This window comes from Pelobates fuscus, chromosome 9 (assembly GCF_036172605.1).
Source record: "Pelobates fuscus isolate aPelFus1 chromosome 9, aPelFus1.pri, whole genome shotgun sequence".
NCBI classification, from domain to species: Eukaryota; Metazoa; Chordata; class Amphibia; order Anura; family Pelobatidae; genus Pelobates; species Pelobates fuscus.
The window spans coordinates 55,133,299-55,156,439 of NC_086325.1; the positions used below are offsets into that span (position 1 = coordinate 55,133,299).

General features: G+C 40.2%; 1 protein-coding gene across 2 annotated transcripts in view; it reads right to left on the reverse strand.

Moving 5' to 3' along the window:
- FMR1 (fragile X messenger ribonucleoprotein 1) overlaps window positions 1-17,834 on the reverse strand; it is a 29,858-nt gene extending 12,024 nt beyond the window's left edge. Inside the window, exons 1-7 of one of the 2 annotated variants that reach the window (XM_063431979.1) lie at window positions 17,456-17,834; window positions 13,986-14,038; window positions 13,347-13,440; window positions 13,194-13,226; window positions 3,794-3,865; window positions 3,417-3,565; window positions 411-504 (exon numbers count right to left, since the gene is read on the reverse strand). In XM_063431979.1, the coding sequence (XP_063288049.1) occupies window positions 411-504; window positions 3,417-3,565; window positions 3,794-3,865; window positions 13,194-13,226; window positions 13,347-13,440; window positions 13,986-14,038; window positions 17,456-17,506 (546 nt within the window). In that variant the 5' untranslated portion in view covers window positions 17,507-17,834. The remainder of the gene's footprint in view (window positions 1-410; window positions 505-3,416; window positions 3,566-3,793; window positions 3,866-13,193; window positions 13,227-13,346; window positions 13,441-13,985; window positions 14,039-17,455) is intronic. The other variant, XM_063431980.1, reaches the window with a different exon arrangement.
- Window positions 17,835-23,141: the final 5,307 nt, after the last annotated feature.

The window sequence follows — 23,141 nt, forward strand, 5'->3', positions numbered from 1 at the left end:
GTTTTGAGAAAATTGACTACATGTGATTGAAATCAATGTGAACATAATTGTGTAAAATGATAAAATATGCATCTGTGTTTAAAGTATGTTCAGAAAATTACAAGCCAATATTTTTACTGTGCACACCCAGATAATCTCCATACATACTAGTGCTCGCAGGTGTACTGGGACACTCAAGGCTGTATTTGGTCCAAATTTTGTAATGCATTAATAAATATAAAAAAAAAAAAACTTGGGGGGGAGGGGGAAGAATTATGTATAGTTAATAGATGCTCTGTATTCTGCTAGAAATAAATAAAAAAAAAATACTTTAATAATAAAGTGCGTTACTATACAACTTCTGTTGTCAGATTGATGATTTCATGATTTTTATTTAGGGTGGTTATGGTGGCTATATGAATACTTCTTACCAGAATAACAAGCTGGCAGTTCTCTGAATCGTAGCTTACTGAAAATGCTCCCACTGCCTTTTTGAAATCTTTATGTGCAGATTCTTTCGCACACCTGGAAGAGAACATCACAAACTAAACCAAAAAAATACACCGGAAGGAACTAGAAACAAATATATATATATTTTTTTTACAATATACAAATAAATTTTTTTTAAAAAAAAAGAACTTTTAGATTAGGTTTACAGACCATTATTATTATTTATATAGCACCATTAGACTCCGTAGCGCTGTACCATAATAATAATCTCACCAAAATCATGCGGGCGAGTTTTCATGCAGCTGTCTGTCACTTGACTGAATTGAAAGATTATTTCCAATCTTACTAAACAAATTACATATTGAACAAAAAGGGACACTATAAGCACCCAAACCACTTCATCTTATAGAAGTGGTCTGGGTGCAGTGTACTTGTCCCACAGCCCTGTTATGTAAACATTGCAGTTTCTCTATCATATCTACACTATATTGCAGCACCAAATGTCAAATACACAAGGCTTTCCAGATTGTCACTACGGTTACTCAATGCCAGGGTGTACACAGAGGATAGTTACAGATTTGGTCTTTCTGTAGGTTTAGCTGCATTTGTATTTTAGAACTTTAAGATCGAAACAGTTATTCTATTAGTGATGTTAGTATTTATTGTGTCTGTAAATTATTTGCGAAATTAAAGGAACCAGCAGTGTTGGTCACGAGAGATTTTTTGTTTGTGTCTTTGACCTGACAGATTAACTCAAAAGAGCGATGAGTTATTATGAATTAATTAGTCTTTCTTATGCTCCATGTCACCAAGTATTGTAGTTGCAGACTCCACCTAAGAACCATAAGAGCAACAGTAAAAATAAACATTCCATCTTATGCCAGATACTTGGTGCTTATGTTTAAATGTGGTTGAAAGCAGATAAAACCCCCCACCCCCCCAAAAAATAAAACCACGGACTTGGAGAATCCTTTCTGCACAAGTGTGAACATATGTTGTATGTCATTTCAGATTTGTCATCTACTTTTTATTACGGTCACTACTTTGCTGCCACAGTGGTTTTGTTATTACTATTCTTATAAAAGTTATACTTTATTTTTTAAGACCAATGGATGTTTACTGGCTTTTTGTTGTATGCACAAAGAATAACTAAAATTACATGTTATGCCAAACATGTACAGGAAGAACTACCTAATGTGAATCAAGTCAATATCAGTCTTTTTCTTAAATAAATTACCAAATACTACAAGTATTTGTGCTTAAAAGGGTCAACACTTAAAAAAACCTGCTTTTAGCTAATATTTCTGGACCTCAAGCCCTTCACCAATACACTCTTTAAAAGGGAAAATGCATTGGTGTCAATATAAAACAAGACAGCGGCAGCGTGCACAAATCAGGAGGAAACCAGAAGTCTCGTGCCTTTCAGATAATTGGAACTACTGTTACTTAATGTCAACAATGATCTCTCGTTTACCTGCCAGGTCAAATAAATTTGAGACATAGCTCAGGCATATGATTGAATCAATTAAAACTCAATTTGGAACACCTCTATCAGGAATAAAAAGAACAAGGTGTTTTTGTGCAAAATTAAATGGTTTTATTTAAAACCATGCTAACAAATTGAATAGGTTACAGACTAACATGAACAAGACGTTTGCTGTCCAATTGTGAAAATTTCAAAAATTATTTCTATGGCTGAAAGAGTTTCAACAGAGAATATTATTTCATGACCCTCATTGAGGGTCAACATTTGAGGAAACTCCACTGCATTTAGGTAAAAACAAATCTATATTAACAGTAATGAGGATAATGTCAGTGGGTTACTCAATCCAAATTTCCAATATCTCACAAATGGCTAACAAATTAAGCAGCTCTCCATGACTTTCTGAAATGTGTGTAGCTTAGGTTCCAAGTGAGAGGTGTGGGTGCCAATTATATGCTTTATGTTAATTTAAAGGGATATTCTGGGAGCCAGACCAATTTCATCTCAAGTTGTTATAGTGCCTAGATTCTCCCGCCACCGTCTTGCCATTAAGTGCATTCAAAAGCTCTTTGCACCACAAGATATATGGTAAGCCTAGGCCAGGGATAGACAACCTTTGGCACTCCAGATGTTTTGTACTACATCTCCTATAATGCTCTTACAGCCATAATGCTGGCAAAGCATCAAGGGAGCTGTAGTCCGCAACATCTGGGATGCCGAAGGTTGCCTATCCCTGGCCTAGATAATTCTCTGCTTGCAATGTCCTTTTAATTCCAAACTAATATGGGGAAAGGGACACCTAATTTAGGGTTCAGAATTGCTTTTAATGACTAATGCCTTAATTGAGACTTGCAACTTTAACATTACTTGTTTAGAAATGTATTTATGTATTTTTTGAATGTCCTGGTAATACCCAACTAGTCTATTATCATGCCCATCAAGTCTACACAGTGTGCAGTACTGGCACTCAGCATCTCCATGGATGGACGGATGGATAGATAGATAGATAGATGCTAATTAGCGCATTTTATGGCGAAAATGCAATAGCCTCCCTATGGGAAAGCATTGGATTGCCTAAAATCAGCAAAATTTATCTCAGCCACAAAGGTGGAGTCAGCCGCAATGGTGTCTAGAATACGTTTGTATTCCTGACACTATATAAAAAACATTTTGCATAACATTTATTTGAAATCTTGAATGAACAATAGCACAGAAAACTAGGATAATTTTGCAAATTAATAATTTTAACCGATTTAAGTGATACTGAAGAAAATAGAATTTTGGAAATTTACATTTATTTAAGTTTCTTTCCCCCTATATTATAGGGTTATCCATTGGTTATGGAAGTTTAAGCATGAACATTTCATAGCTTCTCACTTGAAGACTAAACATTCTTGGCAAATTATTTTGACAAGGATAAAAGGTATAACAAGTGATGTAAAGAGGTTGTCAGGTGAAGTTGAAAGGTGTTTTAAATAACATACAAATTAACGATTGTACATACATTTGTCGCAAGTCTTCAGGCACTTCCAACTTGACTTTGTGGAAAGTGTTTTTTGTTGCAGGCTTGTTGGGATTCACAGCTCGTAGCCGTTCAATGGTGACAATTTCATTGTATGTAGCGTCACAAGCTGCATATTCTATAACATAAAACTGAGTGGGAAAAAAAATAAAATAAGAAAAATCCTGGTTTTAATTTGAAACAAACATTGTTCTGTCCTAATTTAACGGTCCTTTAATTTTTATGTTTATTATTTAATATTCTGTGCCATAGCACCTGAAATATGTACTAATCTTTAAATCAATTTGTTTTAATACATACATTTAATACGGTTTACATATATAATAAATATAAGAAGGATAAAACAGACATATTCCTACCTCACCCTTTATCATTCTAACTTTAGCAAGCCACCAGCAGCATGGCTCCTTCTCATTCGCCCTGGAATAGACCTAGAAAACATTAAGAGGACCTTCAAGATGAACAAATTAAGAATATGCTTAAATGTAAGAAACATAATCTTCAGCACCTCCTTATATGCATTTGTACAATTGCAAAAATGTAACACTAAATTCCCCATTACATAAACAACAACAACAAAAAACAAAGCAATGCATGGTAACAAAAAATAGCCGCATGACATTAAGGGATGCAAGCAGACAGGAGTTCATTCTACAAAGTTGTACAACTCATGCTAAAGTACCAAAGTGCTCTCATGAATTTTAATAAGGGATCCTGTACAGTCCCCAGAAAAAAATAGCCTACATTAATTAAATGTTCCAATGACACCACAGCAGCTTTAAAAAGTTTGAAGAATAACCAACAAATCTGGACTTCAAGGGCATATGTCACTTCCCATGATTCTTAATATTTCTATATTTACTAATCCCTATATTAAACCCAAAAATTATTTGTAAAGTGTGAAAAAAAAAAAAGAAATGTAGAAATTCACACTTTTTATCCTGCAACTGGGCTCCTGCATGTTGTTAATCATTGTCATGTGCTCTATCCATTGCACCTGGTGATCTGCATAGAGAAAGCGAGAAATTAAACATTTCTATTTCTCCTCCTCTTTTTCAGTATTTGTCCTGGATTTGCCTTATCTGAACTTGACCATAATGTAATTGACTAAGTGTTTTTATAAAAATGTAAAAGAGAATCATCACATCACAAAGCTAACAAGTTATTTCTAAATCATTTGTGTAATTTCCAGAATAGACAGTACACCTTTAAAACAAAAAAAAAAAATCACTCCTAAGTTGGAAAATATAAAAATATCAATGCAAGGATTCGTTAAGTGAACTAGTGTATTATCCTTTTAAAAACCACCAAACTTAAAGTTATGTTTATAGCCTCACTCCAATCAATGGGGTCTCTAGTCTGCATGATAATTACGATCTTTATTCAACCAATTTGTTCCATTTAAGTATGGTAGGGAAGTAAAGGCATGCTACAGTTTATTAAAAATGTAAAAAAAGAAAAAAATCTTACTCTGACACTGATGTGCATATGGGGAAGAGAGCAGAATTGGTTTCTCTATTTACATGAAATAATGAACGAGGCAACTCTTGTACAAATGAATGGAAGTTGCCAATAGCCATTTCCAGTAACATACTTTATTGTATTCCTTATTTAAAGTCAATAGCAAAAGTACAATTGCTGTACTGCTCGTGATTGTGTTTCTCTATAGACTTGAACAATTACGTAGCATTCGCATGTGTCTTCGTACATGCATTAAAAAGACACTCAAAAGTACCAAAACACCTTTAGTCTCACTGCACAAATCTCCACAATTTAGAAGTTAGGTCACTTTGTTTATGAAGTCCTAGGCACAGCTTCCCTGCCTGTTATTTACTCAGCCTACCTAAACACCTTCTGTAAATTTACAGTGTGTTTAATTTAGAATTTCCTATTTCTTCCTCTGTTTCAAGCCTGCAGGAGTCTCTTGTGTGTGATTAAAGTTTAGTTAACAGAGCAGGACATAAACTCTAAAAGAAATACACTTTGCCATGATCTGATTGAAAATAAAACAAATTTTTACATGTTCGCTAAGAGAGTCAAAGAAAAGTGAAGCTAGGACAGCATAAACAAAAACAAGAGAGATAGAATTCCTAATGAAAGACAGTTTAGCAGTGACACTGCAATGGTGTGAGCTATACACCAAAACTGCTTTATTAAAATAATACATTTTTGGTGCTTCGAATCTCTCTTTTATGCTCACTAATTCCCCAAATCAAATTGATTAAAGCTAAACGATTGGCTGGGTTAATCCATGACACTGAATAACCATAATTCAATGCACACACACTTTCAAAGTTCGGCCTCCATTTTTAAATATATGTTATTACTTTGAAGGGATTCTAATACTTTACGTACACAATACAGAAAAATTATTAAATTTACTCCAGATTTGTCCTTCAGCTAAAACACATTAGAGGCTATAAGATATTATATATTCTAGAGGTGAACAATGTAAAACAAAAATACAACAGACAAAACGTGGTTTTTCATATTTATTACATAGGCAGATAGGTGGGATTCATAATTCAAGGAAGTGATGTGAATTTTCTTCAGTGTGCTGCTTAAGCTTTTTCTGAACCAATATATGGGCAATGAGGAGTTCAACAAAATTTGCAGGAGCATTGAATATGCATGCTTAGTGTTTCTTTTAAAGATTTGTAAAAAACAATACCGTTTGGCTTACAGCAGCTATGCCACTTTTGAATATTGCATATAGTAAACTTCAACATGAAATAATAGTGTTGATGGCGTTGATATTTCATTGAAATTCCAACTCAATCAATCGGTATCATAAGATAAACTAGGAACTAACTTTTGTGATGGGCAAAAACCAAGGCTTAAAAAAAACAAGCTCAGAAGCTCCCCATTTTCTCATTATCCAACAGTTTTTTCTAGCGTTGGCTGTGCGAAAAATGCATCTTCCCGCGTATTGTGCAAGAAAATCTATGAAGGATCTGCAGTCAATTCTATATTCCGTTTTGTGCTCTTGCACATTTGCAAAAAGTATAACATTGTGGACTCCTTGCAGATGTTTCGCCAGGAACTACAAACAGAGGGCAACCTTCTAGTAAGGTTATATTCCTTTAGCTTCTCCCTGGGCTGCTACACATCAAGAAGACATGACACGACACTTAGAAGGTATTTGCAGAACCTGTAAATACTCCAAATATGATAGAGCCATGTTTTCTTACCTTAATGGCAAAACTTCAAATATGCATTTTCTTCATGGAGAAATGGGGAATTTTAAGTACCAGAACCATTACGGCATAATGACTGCCTGCTCTAGATTGCAAGCTCATTTGAGCAGTCCTCATTAGCTTATTGTTCCTGTAACATTTTTTATGGTCTTGTTCCCTTTTAATATTGTAAAGCACTGCGGAATTAGATGGCAAACAATAACAAGAACGGTGACAGGAGTCCTCTGATAAGAGTCAAATTATTTTCAATTGGTTTGACACTTACCAGGGCACCCGCAGTCCATATCTACTTTACAGATATCCCCAAAACCAACGACCACCTTTTGCTTTAGTAACATTAATTTTGTTAAGTTTGTAAGGAATTCTTTGTATTAAGAATACCAGCTGAGGCTCTCAGCATATACATTCTTTCCAAAGATGGTTATAACAGATCTCGGTAAAGTGGAAGGAGAACTTCCACTATAATAAGATGTGTATTTTGCACAAACTCAAATCACAGGTGGAACCCAGTTTAGTGACAAAGTATTCAAAACCGTTTTTACCTTTAACAGTGGGGACACCCGGCACCAAAATAAGATGTAGTGGATATGGAGCTTAGAGCTCCCCTTTATTCTCCACTCCAGCTTTCTTATCGAGCCCCAAATATCATCTGCCTTCTTTCTTTGCATCTACATCCTCACAGAACCTATCATTACTGCAACATTATACCTCTCCAAAGGTGTCCTCTTTATTCCCCATCTACTAAATTTGTCCTCTTTATTCCCCATCTACTAAATTTGTCCATTTAATCACATTCATTTTACCACCCCTCACTTATCACGTTCCTCTATTTACTCTCCTCATCTCTCTGACATTATACAAAACATGAACACCCCCCATTACATCTCCCCACATTTATTTAGTTCCTCAAACCTCTCTCCTCAACCTTCTAATCCCCTTTCAAGCTTACTTATTCAACCTCCGTATTTCCCCCCCTCCCTAAACCTTTACCCTGTTCACAGCAGAGATAAAATACTGAATTTAAATATAAAACCATTGGTGTTCATTGTACCCAAGGGACATTCCTTTAGTTATATAACTAGGTTAAGAAATTTCATGTCACTTCATACATTCCTTGAACCTTCCAAAAACTGGTTTAAAGGGACCCAGACTACTTCTACCCATTGGAGTGGTCTGGGTGCAAACTCTCATCACCCTGCAGGTGTAATTATTGCAGTTTTTATAAACTGCAATAATTACCTTGCAGGGTTAAGTCCTCCTCTAGTGGCTGTCTATCAGACAGCTACTAGAGGGGCTTCCGGGTTCTTAAAACACGAAAAGTGTTTTAAACGACGCTGGACGTCCTCACGCTATGCATGAGGACCTCCAGCGTTGCTGGAATCCCCATAGGAAATCATTGAATAAGGCTTTCCTTTGGGGAAGTCTAATGCGCAAGCAGCAATTGCAGCGCGTGCGCATTAGGTCTCCCCCACCGGCTGACATTGGCAGGGGAGGAGTGTGGGCAGAGCCAGATCCAGCACCGAGGGACACTTAGTTTTTAGCTTGTAAAAAAATAAAATAAAAATAAAAATATAAAGAGAGAGGACCTAACGGCTTGTTCAAGTAAAAAGCTAACTTTATCTTGAAAGTCCGTGAGTAACAAAGCATAGACATTCTGCAAAAGTAGCATTTTATCAAAATATTTACCAAATATAACATTTATACATGAGAAAAAAAAAAAAAAACAAACAAAAAACAAACACATGCAGTCCTTCCAGTTGGAGCTGCACAAAGAGCTTTATTAACAGTGACTGGAATCCTAAAATAATTCTCCAGAGTAAATCGTGTTTTGCATTCAAATACAAGGATGGAAAAAGTCTTATTTTGCATCCTCAATTCATTTTTTCAAACCCAGTTCACAGCCTAGACATAGAACATGTATTTACAATAAGTAGATTTCTGGGAATGAATAGAGATAAAAACTGCAATTTTTACTCACCGTAAATTCATTTTTCCTTAATATGGTGGCAGTACAATAGGGATGTACTCTTCCCTCGGGACAATCATCTGAAATAAGTTATTAACATAAAAAGCTCCTCCCCTTACCAGGTATAAGAGACCCCATCAGCCCTAGGACCTCAGTACGTACCAAGAACACCACAGTGGATCCATAGAACACCAAAATTGAATATATACAAAAAGGGATGGAAGCTGTGCTGCCACCATATTAAGGAAAAAGGAATTTACGGTGAGTAAAAATTGCAGTTTTTCCTGACATATGGTGGCAGTACAATAGGGATATATCGAGATCCCAGACTAAGGGCGGGAATTTAGGCATTAACAGCTTGTAACACCTTCTGCCCGAAATCAGTGTCAGAGGCAGAGAATACATCTAGTCTGTAATGTTTGACAAAAAAAGTGTTGAAAGAAGACCAGATAGCCGCTTTGCATATATCTTCCGGAGAGGCACACGCTTTTTCGGCCCAAGAGGCAGCCATGGCTCTAGTAGAATGCGCTTTTAAGGAGGCAGGCAGAGGAAGGCTTGAGGAAGAATAAGCCATTTTTATAGCATCCACCAGCCATCTTGCCAAAGTGGCCTTGGAGGCAACATTGCCTTTAAATTTTCCAAAGAAATTCACCAATAGATGATCAGTCATCCTATATGCAGAGGAGCGAACTAAGTAGATTTTCAGAGACCTACCCACATCTAGTAGGTTCCAATCAAATTCCCAATCTGGCTTAGACGGACCAATAAAGGAAGGAAGAAAAAATAGGAAGGTTGATAGCCTTGGAGGAGATGACTTTAGGAAGAAAGGAAGGTTTAGGGAACATAACCACTTTCCCCGGATAAAATTTTCTAAAGTCAGGAGAAGAAGAAAGGGCCTGGAGTTCCCCTATTAGCTGAAGTGATGGCCACTAAAAACACGGTCTTCAGGGACAGATTCTTCAACGAAGCTTTTTCCAAAGGTTCAAAAGGCTGAGTACACAGAGATTTCAAAACCAAAGACAAATCCCAAGAGGGAAAACAGATTTTCTTAGGAGGCTTTAAAAGCCTTACCGCTTTAAAAAAAATCTCCTAATGAGAGGATTAGAAGCCCAATTTTTTACCAAAAAATGACAGAGCAGAAACTTGGACTTTGAGGGTAGACAGACTAAAACCCTGATCAAGACCATCTTGCAAAAAAATGAAGGATAGTATCAGTAGAAGATCTTATGCAACGATTAGAAATGCACCAGCGAAGACATCTCGTCAAATCTCCAAGTATATAGAAGAGGTAGAGATCCTGGTAGAACTTAATAGTAATCGAAACCTCTCTTTCTTAATACCCTGATTATGCAGAATTAGCCTTGCAACAGCCAAGCTGTCAATTTGAACATGTTCAAAATTCCCACCGTAATCCCCTCGTTTTCCAGAAGATCCGGTGTTACTGCAAGAATCCAGTACTTTAAAGCCATTTTCCTCAAAACCGAGAACCAGCTGCGGTTCGGCCAGTACGGCATTATGGCTAGAAGACGAGCTTAATCTGATGTCACTTTTTGCAGAATTCTCGGGATTAGGCTTACTGGGGGAAAAATGTAACAGGATAGACAGAAACAGGATAGACCTTGTAGGGGTAAGGTGTGATTTTTCTAGGTTTATAATCCAACCATGTTCTTCCAGGATTTCAAGTGTATAGGCCACATCTGATTCTAGAGCGCTTCTTGAATCTGCCTTTATCAACCAGTCGTCCAAGTATGGTACTACTGTGATTCTGTGCAACCTTAAAAGAGCCGTGACGGTGTGAAGACCTTTGTAAAAATCCTGGGTGCCGAAGCTAGCCCGAATGGAAGGGCTTTGAATTGGAAATGATGGATAGTATTCCCTTTCCTTATAGCAAACCTTAGGTATTTTCTTGAGCTCACATCCATAGGAACATGCAGATAGGCATCCTTTAGATCCAAGGTAGCCATGAAATCTCCTTTCCGAAGGATATGAGTGACAGACGCTAAAGTCTCCATTCTGAAGTGTTGGTAAGGGATGAGCTTGTTCAGGATTTTTAGATCTAAGATTGGACGAAAAGACATGTCCGGTTTTGGTACTAGGAACAAACGGGAGTACACCCCTTGATAAACTTGGGAATTTGGAACCCTTTCTACAACACCTTTTCTTAATAGGGAGACATTGGCAGAAAAAAGGGCTTGGTTTTTTAATTTCGACGAGTAGGAGGAGACAAGAAAACTTGGCCTTGGAACATCTAAGAATTTTATTCGGTATCCATTTTGCACCAGATTTAAAATCCATGGATTTGCAGTTGTCTCCCTCCATCTGTGAATAAAACCTTGCAACCTTCCGCCCACTCTGATGGCGTCAGAAACGTTTGTTTCTGTCAGCCTTATGCCTTATTGTCATTTTGTGTGTCAAATCTTGGATTTTTCCTTTGTTGACGAAAAAAAAAACAGTTTTTTTCTTGAAACCCCCTACGGTGTCTGAATTGGAAATTTCTGGAATTGGAATATTTTCTGTCTTGAGGCAAGGCCTTCTTGGTTTCCGACATCTGTCGGATTAACGCTTCTAGAGGAGAACCAAACAATTTTTTCTTCTCCAAGGGAAGTTCACATAATGAGATTTTGATGCAGTATCTGCTGTTCAGGCCTTAAGCCACAGTGCCCTTCGGGCCACAGATGTCAAACCCATGACACGAGCCGAAAGCTTATTAACCTCTGTGACAATATCCATATGGTACTCATTAGACAACCTTAAATTTGGGAACAGGAGGGACAGGTCTTTGTCTTGGTCATCACCCAGACCTTCTTCCAAAGAATTAAGCCAAAGATTCTGAGCTCTTACCACTGAAGCCCCGGCTAATGCTGCTTTAGCTATCTGCAATACACAATCAAATAAACCAAATTAGTAGTTTAAACAAATAAAAAGATTAGAAACCTAAAAAAAAAAAACCTAACCTCTAAAACCTCTGACCCGTGTGGGGGGGCTGGTGACACGGGAGATCTTCACTGCCTAGCATCCATGCTGACAGGAAGATCTGCACAGTATAAATAGGCAAATCCATTCGAAACTGGCGCCATTTCGGGGAGTTCAGACCGCGCATGCGCGATAGCACGGTCGGAACTCCGGTGGAACGCATAACCACCCGGGCATGCGTTCCACCGCTGTGCGCATGCGTCTCACACGGACAGTGATTTGCTGTCACAAGAGACCGCCTCCCTGCTTAGCCGGTGACCGCACGTGGCATAAAAGCAGGCTTACATACCTGCTCCGTAAGACTGCAGGATGTGTTCCTGGCCATTCAGCTCTCCACCCGGGAGGCTATCAGACCGGATCCCCCTGCAACCCATGTGCCTCACCATCCATATTCCAGATGCCGTCCGTTCCTGTTGGAACAAGAAAGAGAACTGAGGTCCTAGAGCTGATGGTGTCTCTTATACCTGGTAAGGGGAGGAGCCTTTTATGTTAATCATTTATTTCAGATGCTTGTCCCGAGGGAAAAAGAGTACATCCCTATTGTACTGCCACCATATGTCAGGAAAAATATAATTTTGTTATGGAGTACGGCTGTCAACATCTTGAAAAAGGTAAGAATTAATCGATGTTTAAAATTAGTCATATTGTACATTTTACTTGGCATACATTTTTAGCCAATATAAAATTTGCAGTATAAAGTAATGGTTAAAGGGGCACTATAAACACCAGAACAACTACAGCTTAACGTAGTTCTGGTGTGTATAGTATGACCCAGCAGACATTTTGCTGTTAACACTGCCTTTTCAGAGACACATGAAAAGACAGTGTTTACATTGCTGCCTAGGGACACCTCCAGTGGCTGTCACTCAGACGGCCACTAGAGGTGCTTCCGGGGTCAGTGCTGCACAACATAAAGCACTGACGTTCAGTGTCTCCGAACCCTGCAAGGAGGCACTGAACTTTCCCCATAGAGATGCATTGATTCCATGCATCTTTATGAGGAGATGCTGTTTGGTCGGCACGGTGCATAGCTCTGCCCTCGCCTCACTTCCTTGGCTGAGGTCATCAGAATTGACAAGCTCTGCCAATTCAATGCTTTCCCAGATTGAGGGCAGGGCGCTGAAATAAAAGTAAGTTTTTAAACTGATTTAAAGGGGTCAAGTGGGGATGGCTACCTAAATAGTGTTTTTAAACACTATAGGGTCAGGAATACACATTTGTTTTTCTGACCCTATAGTGCTCCTTTAATATGCTATCCTTCACATAGTTAAATTACTAGCAAATTTTTAGATTAAATTATATTTCTACCTGAGTGTTTTGTCCTGGCTGTTGCACATGCACCCTATAGCAGCCATAAAGCATGCAAGGTCAACTCTAAAATCATTGTGCACCATTCTGAAACGGTCCACTATGCATAAAAGTAACTTATACACAACTTTATGTTCTTTTAAAAGAATGCAGAATTTCCTTTTATAAAAATGTACAAATATTGAGAACATGTTTTTGAGTCAGACAGAAAAGCAGTACACATAAAGCACAAAATAGTTTAATTATGCTGGGAACATGGTTCATCTGTAAAAGGAAATACTTTTGTTTATTAAACTGTCATTCCTCACAACCTACCATGAAATCATCTTCGCCTTTCACCCTCAAAAACTAAAAAGAATAAATGAAAAAAGAAGAAGAGTTTATTATCTATTATTGTGTTCAAAGTTTAGTACATCACAGGAATGAAGGTTCCATGCACAACGTTACCACAATGAATGGGGTACTTACCTCTACCTCATCGCTTTCATTGATGTCCTTATTAGAACTAGGAGGAGGCGGGAACCTTACATCATGGAATGGGATCTGTCTCTCTGGCTGCCAACTGCAAGCACAAGTTTATCACACAGTGGCCCAACAGCAAGTGGAATAGTGATGGCCAACATTTAAAATTGCAGGTGTTGGTGCTCACATTTTTCCGATACTCTGACAATACTCAACAGCTACAGTGCCAAATGTTAAGCCACCTCACAGATTATTATGAATCAGTTCAACACAAACTGTAGAGAAATACTTATTTGTATTTCAGAACCATTTTCGTTTCTAGGAATATTCTATGTAGAGCAAAGTCCAGTTTTTTTTAACTTGTAAAACTACCTCAATCCAGCAAATTGAGGAATAAAAGGTAATTCCAAGCTTTTTAAAACTTTACTATAGAGCTGAATACTTGAATATTAAAAAAATAAAATCTCACATGAACTTTTTTAATTAGCCGTTTTTAAAATTTGATAAATATCCAGCGTGCAACTACCTTAAAACTACACATTGTTCACACAATAAACCAGAATTAAGATATTTAAGAAAAAGTGAGGGGGGGAGTGGAGTCTCACTAATACAAAAATAGATGTCATCACATTTTAATGTGCTTACTTATTTTCGAAGGCAACGGTTATGGAATCCTCATGTACATCTTTAACAAATGCCTAGGAAAGAAGGAAACAAAAACACATTAATAGATTTTACATATTTATCAGCATGCTTTGATATTATCAGGAAGAATTGGGATTTCCAAAAAAGCAAACAAAGGTTTCACTTGAATTTAAGATGTTTAGATAATTGTCTACAATTGTTTTCTATTTGGACACTGAGTAATAAAATGATGCACTTTAGTAATAGTTTAATTCAGGCAATGGCATTTGACAAAATTATTTTACCATTTTTTTTAATTACTAAAAATAATTTCTATTGGAGTACCTTTTAAAGGAAATCTTGAAATTTTTAAATTTTTGTTTCAAGGATCTGATGTTTACAGAAATGTAGTTCACCTATCTAAATTTTTTTTTTTTTTTTTACCTATTGTTAAAGTACAATAATTCTGCAGACAGAGATAAAGTAGACTTATGCACAGCAGGAACATTTGGCCAAATTTGCAGAATGTCGGTTCAGCTAGGCAGAATATCATTACCAAAAACCTGGTTCAGGAACTAAATCAGGCAAACCAAAGGGAGCAAAATAGGTCCAGTGTACTGCATAATACAGATAGGAGCATTTCCCCACCAATTGGTTCACAGATCGAGTGAGAACAAGTATCCAATAGCAAGAAAAACCAAGAGCAGTAAAAATATAAATAAATAATTTATATTATTACACAAACCCTGATCTGTGAATAAAATCAACATTCAGTGACTGTTGCATAGCCATCAATAATCCCTCTTTAGGCACCATGGGAGGAATCAAGAAGCACACCCCCCAAAGCAATTGCACACTTCAGTTGGTTTGTGATTACAGTACATTTTGACTCTGAGCTCATGAATTCAATCATTGATTCAATCACTTGATCGGCCTAATTCGGACGGATTGCAGTCCAACTCAAAATGAACCTCCAAATCTGGTAAAGAGTCCAGAACAAAACTTAGTCCAATTAGAGTGGGCAAATCATTTTATCGTATACCTCAGTACAGAACTCAGCAAGAAGGAAGTATTTTTAGGCTGAAGGCATGGCGCAGAAGAGATAGGCCATTCTACATAATTTTCTTTTTGCAAAAACTAAAAATACATTTTAGTATGAAAAATTTAACAAGAAATTTGCAAAAAAAATAGCAAACTGTCTCAATGCTAGGATTAGCCATTGCAGCTCATGTTTATTGGCTATCTTCATATTCATAATATGTAACTATCTTTCTTGTGGTTATTTTGAACTCTCCTCTACTCTTAATTCCTACCTTTGCATTCCATTGCATTTTTACTCAACGATTTGCTTCAGCAAATGGACTCCCATCAGTCAAAAAAACAAGTGGCTCTGTGCAAACTTTTAAGCCAAGGTCCTCAACATATATGGTACCTTCATGTATCAACAAGGTTCATACTATGTGAACGAACAAGTAAAATAATTAGGTGTATCTTATGAGGTGCATTCACAATCTCTGAGAAACTGTTACTCATGAAAGAAGTATCCATATTGGTTTTAATAAAAGCAGGAGTGTGAGTGATTCTCTGCACCAATGTTGTGTGTGTGCGCATGTCCCATGCGCCCAGCTTTACAGAGCTTAAATAATTTGCATGCTCCAGTGTTGCTGGACAGAGCATATAAACAATAAAATAAAAAAAATGTGTTGTGTTTCATTTTTTTTTTTAAATATAGTGTTAGCACAACCAATAGCCAACTTTCAGTTACCCATTTCGCTCTGCTAAAATCAGGGAATTGACAGATCCTTTTTAAAGGGTCATATTGAGGCCCATACCAACTTCGCATATTTCAAGATTTTTTGGTGCAGCGATAATCCTGCACTTATTCTTTTCCTCTGCCCATCAGCCTGGTTCACAAAATAGAACTGCAGTATGGCTGAAGTGTATTTTTAAAGCAGCTCCATTCATCCCATGCGATGAGCGGAATTGTTGCTGAAAGTAAATTAATGTTTCCATAAACTCCTGCTGAGACACTGTGACCCCATAGATCAAAATGAGCGGATCCTGATTGGTGGAGCCTTTTCCTGGCTGAGGGGAGGGATGTGCCTTTTGATAACAAAAGATGTGAAAGCATGAGGGCATCTCTAAAATATATTTTTGTTCTGCACATTTTGATACATTATTACGAAAACATTCTAACACAAAGACACACAACAACAACAACAAAAAACAAACCCCAAAACTGAACAATCTTTCCCTTTAATTACCAGTTATTAAACCTACCAGTTTGCAGCCCGAGGATGCTTTTAACATTGGAACATGACACTGATGATGCACAACCCAGACATGATAATGTGCTGGATGGTAATCATGACTATTGTAGACCACAGCACCTGGAGTACTACAAGGTCTAGGTAAGAACCTTAATACTGGCTTTTTGCCATTACTTCCATAAACAAGTTAGACATAATAACGAGATGCCTGCTAAGTGTGGGGTCCACAATAAAATAACAGTACAAAAAGGGTCTGCATCATGCTGCTGGGAGTGCCAATGTCATGCCATGCCAGCCTGGAGATGCTGCCCTGGCAGGTGGGGAATGGCAGTGACAGAGGAATGGTCTTGGCCAGGATCAGGCTAAGGGGGAGGCCTGCCTGGGCAGAGTGGTGTGAGCTCGGTGAGGGATGTCCTCCCCTGGCAGGCTGGGATGCTGCCCTGGCAGGTGGGGAATGGTCTTGGCAAGGATCAGACTAGGGGGAGGCCTGCCTGGGCAGAGTGGTGGAAGCTCTGTGAGGGATGTCCTCCTCTGGCAGGCTGTGGATGCTGCTCTCCCCTGGCAGGCTGGGATGCTCCCCTGGCAGGCTGTGGGTGCTGCCCTGGCAGGTGGGGAATGGTCTTGGCCAGGATCAGGCTAGGGGAGGCCTGCCTGGGCAGAGTGGTGGAAGCTCTGTGAGGGATGTCCTCCCCTGGCAGGCTGTGGATACTGCCCTGGCAGGTGGGGAATGGCAGTGATGTGCACAGCAGACAGAGGAATGGTCTTGGCCAGGAGGCCTGCCTGGGCAGAGTGTTGGGAGCTCTGTGATGGATGTCCTCCCCTGGCAGGTGGGGAATGGTATTGGCCAGAATCAGGCTAGGGGCAGAGTGTTGGGAGCTCTGTGAGGGATGTCCTCCCCTGGCAGGCTGGGATGCTGCTCTCCCCCGGCAGGCAGTGGGTGCTCCCCTGGCAGGCTGGGATGTCCTCCCCCGGCATGCAGTGGGTGCTCCCCTGGCAGGCAGTGGGTGCTCCCCTGGCAGGCAGGGATGTCCTCCCCCGGCATGCAGTGGGTGCTCCCCTGGCAGGCAGTGGGTGCAGGGTGAGGGGAGGGATAGCCTATGAATGGAGGGAGGGGAGCTTTGCAAGTCATTATCCGCACCCAGGCCCGGACACAGCTCGGGGCCTGCACTCCGCGCTCGGCCCCCGTGGCGGCAGACCCCCCGCTCGCAGGGCAGGCCTTACCTTGTAGAAAGCCCCGTTGGAGCCCCGCACCTCCACCACCAGCTCCTCCATGTCGCTGGGCGCGATGCTGCCTCGCTCTCAGGCGGTGGATCGGACTGCCCCCCCCGCCCGGGCCTCTGTCTCCCTTGTCACGGGTAGGAGCCCAGCATGAGGCCCAGCTGCCCGCCACTCCTCCTCCTTGTCCTGCTCCTCGCCTCCACCACCTCCTCCTCGCGGGAAATGAAACCGAAACGGGCCCCGCCAGGCGACAAGAAAACCCCTGAACCGCCTCGAATGTAAACATTAAAAAACCCGGTCACGTGACGGAGGCCGCAGCTCGGAGCATGCCCATTCACAAACGGCTCGGCGCAGCCTAACCTGACTGCCGCTCCGGGCCCCGCCCTCCCTGACGTCAGCGGCAGACTGGCTTGCACGACGGCCAATGGGGCGGCGGACGAGAGCGCGAGCCAGCCAGGAGGAGAGAGGAAAGGGGAGGGTCCTTTCCACTACAGGCGATGTGATGGGAAGGGAGGGGGTGACGTCGGAGGAGGAGGGAGATGGCGGGGGTTGTCGTGGTTACGAGGGGAGCAGACGGAGGTGTAACTAAAGAGCGCGTCTAGCGGCGGTCGATAAGTAGGGTGGAAATGGGGCTAGACATGGGATATGCCAGCTTCCCCTCCACTGCTCCCATAGCATGCACGGGGGTCCAGTAAGAAGACCCCGGGACTTTTAGAGAATTTAGGATAAAATAGAGGATTCGATAGAGCTTGGCGGATTTGCCCTAGATAGATTTTAACTTCTCTGCAGTCAGGTGTTTAGTGAATAACCCCCTATTTGTCGCTATATGCGCGCAAATTTCAGGTTTCTGATTTAAAAAAAAATCACTTGGTTGGTAAATTATTATTATTTTGAATTTTTCTATTCACTAAACACAGATTTATTTATTTTTTCTGGATAGGCAAAATTGGGTGAATATGGCAGAATTCTCATATTTACTGAAGCCAATTCCAGTTGGAATTTAGTCAACCCAATGAAATAGCCGCAAATTCGTCCGTTTGCGTTTGGTGCCAACTTTAAAATCGGGGCTTTTCTCGATTGGAATCCTATAGAAATTATAGGAGTCGCAACCGAATGCATCGGTAGGATGTATATTTGCACATTTTATTTTTTGGTTCACTTGCTTTTTTTTCAAACCAAGGATAATTAGAAGTTAAAAACCCATGGTGGTGCATAAATAAAGTGATATGGCGACTGACCAATGTTTTTGTTAGCCAGCAAAAGCCTATATGGTTCAAAATGACCACCATATTAGACAGGTTTAAAACCTCTGTTATGCCCCCCACCTGCCATGCTGCAGTCAGCAGCTGCTCACTGTAAAACTAGCTATTGGGCAGTTATTGCTGCTTAATATCGAAAAAGAGCCATATCCCCATTTAAACTACTGGGGGTATCTGGCACTGGTTGCTCCTGTGGGCATTAATTGGGGGCATAGGTCACTACTGGTGTTTCTAAAATTAAACCAGAAAGGACATTGGAGTTTCCCCCTAGTCGCCCCCCATAGGCGATGGGATCTACTAATATAATAATTGGGGTGGAAACCCACTGTCCCAGCTCCAGATGACACCCATGGGCAGTGGATGAGGGCTGTTTAGTAAGCCAAGTTACTGAACACACCATTGGCCATACCTCCCACCCAAAGCCCATGAGTGGAGTAGGCCAATGGCATGTCCTCTACTAAGATTATAAAATAGCAACTCACCCACTGCCAATGGGATGCAGATGTAGTTCAATTGTATTGTTTCCCGAGGACCTAATGGGGGTGGTCATGGCTGTAGTCCACCCCGTCCCCAAAGTTAGGGCCATTGATTCCCCCTGGGGGACTAGTAGCCACTCCCTAGGAAATGACCCCTACCTATCCCCTAGGAAACTACATGAAACAAACATAAAACACCCAAAAAACATTAATATTTCACAGAAACCACACAAGTTTTATAGCCCAGATCTGAGTGCGGAAGTTGTCCAAATAGCGCTCAGATCCGTTCGTTAGAACGAAATCGCCATTTGGGTAAAGTTCTGGCCGACCATGAGATGATGGCCCAAAACTGTTTCAGAGAAATGAGGGCAACAGCCGGTCTACTTTCGGGGGTTCCTGTTAGAACACCGACGAACTCAGGAGCATTCTGCAATAATGTCTTGAACCTTTCTCAAGTAGAATGCAAATCCTCAAGATGAGCATCTAACGAAGGTAAAGGTATACCTTGGTTGGAAAACACACCCGGAAGCACACTGGGTTGCACCCCGTAGACAATGAAGAAAGGAGAATGACCTGTAGATTCGTGCAGAGCAGTGTTCCTGCTTTACTCAGCCCAAGGTAAGAGTAGTCCAAGTGTCTTGGTGCACATTCATGAAACTGTGTAGGCACGTTACAAGAGACTGATTAACCTTTTCACCGGCCTTTTAGAGTGAGGGTGAGAGGCTGAAGAAAGAGAAAACTGTATCCCCATTTCAAAACAAATACCCCTCCAGAACCTAGAGATAAATTGAGAACCTCTTTCTGAAACAATCTCCTCAAGTATGCCATGAAGTCTAACAATCTCTCTGGAGAAGATCTTAGCCAAGGATTTAGCGGTAGGTAATTTCTTCAAGGGAACAAAGTGAGCCATCTTGGAGAACCTGTCTACTACCATCATTATAACGGTATTGCCCTCAGAAGGTGGTAAGTCGACTATAAAGTCCATGAATAAATGTGTCCATGGTTTTGAAGGTATAGGTAAAGATAGCAATCGACCAGCAGGTTTTTGTGTAGATAATTTACTGCGACTACAAACAGAGCAGGCCTTAATGTAGTCAACTACATCTGTTTATAATGACGGCCACCAAAAGGAGAGGATTATGTTTTGTTGTGTCTTTTTCACACCCATGTGACCGGAGACCTTAGTGGAATGATGCAAATTAAGTATCGTATCTCCTTTCTCTCCCTCTCTGCTGCGTACAACGGAGAAGAAATAGTCATACGTGTAGCGGCTACGACACTTCAGCATGCACTATAGGTAGTTCACCTTCTGTTCTCACTTCTTGGGTTTTAGAATTGTCTAGATAAAACATCAGCCTTCTTTTTGCGGTAACCAGGCCTATATGTGATTATGTCATTGAAACGAGAGAGAGAAAGAGACCATCGTGCTTGACGTGCAGACAACATTTTAGCTTTTGAAATGTATGAAAGATTCTAATGATCTGTTAGTACTAAAACAGAATCTTTGGTACCCTCAAACAAGTGTCTCCGTTCTCTGAATGCAAACACAATGGCCAACAATTCTCTGTTACCAATGTCGTAATTTCTCTCAGCATCGGATAACTTTTTTGAGAAGAAACAACATGGATGTAGGTTGGTCCTGATCAGTTCTTTGGGATAATATAGCACCAATACCGTTTTCTGAGGCATCAACCTCAATTCCAAAATATATAGAAAGATCAGAATGAGTCAAGACAGAGGCTGTGGAAAAAGCTGCCTTAAGTTTTCTCCACAGCGGCTAGAGCCTCTGGAGTCCAAATTAGAGGATTGACTCCTTTCTTAGTCATATTGGTTAATGGTGTTATAATGGAAGAAAAGTTGTGTATAAACTTCCTGCAATAGTTTGAAAACCCCAAAAAGCGTTGTATAGCCTAGGACTTGTTGAAAGGGGCCAAGTAAGAATAGCCTTAAGGTCGGAGGGATCCATGGTAAAACCAGATTCTGAAATGACATAACCCAGAAACTGAACACAAGCGCGATGAAAAGAGCACTTTTCCAATTTACAAAACAAACCGTACTCTAATAACTTAGAACCAGTCGGACATGTTTGTAATGTGTCTCAAGATCAGGTGAAAGTACAAGAATGTCATCCAGATATAGAACAGCGCATATAGGTAACGATTTTCTCTTAATGAGTCATTGCCGAGATCCTGGAAGACAACCGGGGCATTACACAACTCAAAAGGCATAAACAAGTATCCATAATGTAAATTACGGGTGTTAAAGGCTGTCTTCCACTCGTCTCCTTCACGGATTCTTACCAAATTATAGGCACTCCTGATGTCTAATTTGGTAAATACCTTGGAACCTTTCAGACGATCGAACCATAATATGATTCAATCCTCTATAATCAAGGTCTGAGGTCTTCTTCATTTTTAGATACAAAGAAGAACCCTTCACCAGCTGGGGAAGAAGACCTTCTAATGAAACCTTTTGCTAATGATTCTTTGATATATTCCTCCATAACCATGTTCTCCTTTTCAGAAAGTGGATAAACCCTTCCTTTAGGTGGCATGGTCCCAGAAAGGAGATCGACCGCACAATTGTAAGAGCGATGTGGTGGCAACTTGTCAGCCTCCCTTTTATCAAATACCTCATTTGATACCTCATCTAGATATTGTGGAAGTACCTCTGCGGATAGATGGGTAGCAGTGGGAACATTGATCGGCAGTATAGGCTTAAGAGAAGAAAGTTTCCCAATTGATAACTGTGTTATGTTTAACCAACCAGGGGTTATCCAGAACAACAGAACAGGAAGGAGAGGATAGAACCTGAAATGTGATTATGTTCGTATGCAAGATACCCACAGTCATAGAGACGGGTTTGGTCTCATGAGCGATGAGAGGAGTGCGTAGTGGTCTACCATCTACTGCCTTTAGAAGGACAGGAACAGCAGAATCATCAACAAAAGTGGAATCAATGAAATTATCTGCTGCTCCTGAATCCATCAAGGCTTTAACAATGATGTTCTGTTCTTTGATCTTAAGATAAACTGACAATGTGAACCTAGATGTTTCAGGTTCAGGGGACAAAGTCATTACACCCAAGGCAGGCCCCCTGTTAGGCCTTAGGTGTGAGAGTTTTCCGGACGGCTGCGACATTCCTTCCTTCCTAAGATGACCCTTCTGTCCACAATAAAGACAGTCCCTCTCTTCTTCTGAATGCCTTCTCAGCCTCGGATACTATTATTATTATTATTATTATTATTATTATGTTATTATTTATATACCGCCATCAAATTCTGCAGCATTTTACAATGGGTGGGGTCAACAGACATGTAGTTGTAACCAGACAAGTTGGACACACAGGAACAGAGGGGTTGAGGACCCTGCTCAATGAGCTTACATGCTAGAGGGAGTGGGGTAAAGTGACACAAAAAGGTAAGGATAATATTAGACTAGTGACCGTTGCAAAAGAGGAATCAGTTGGGAGCTATTAACCGTTTAATTGATACGCTTTTATGAAGAAGTGGGTTTTTAATGATTTTTTTTAAGGAGTGGAGATGGGGTGAGCATCTAATGGAGGAGGATAACTTTGTTACACCTAATTGCATGTGCTCTGGGGCAAGTAATGCTAACACCTCTCAAACCGGGCAACGCAGGGTGCATGACCATTCTCCTTTGTCTCTCCTTTAGTGATCGTCTATCTCTGTGTCGATTATCTAAATGTATACAATAATCGATCCGATCATTTAAGTCGGAAGGAAATTCTTTGGCCGCTATTTCATCCTGAATGTTATCAGCTAAAACCCTCTTGGAAAGCCGTAACCAACCAACTGATAGTCCAGACTACCTCAGAAGCCAAATTCAATAGCATATTCTTCCACTGAGCAAGATCCCTGTCTTTTTCTTATTAGAGACTTGCCAGCATAATGATCACGACCTGGCGCATCAAAAGTACTCTTGAAGGCTGAAA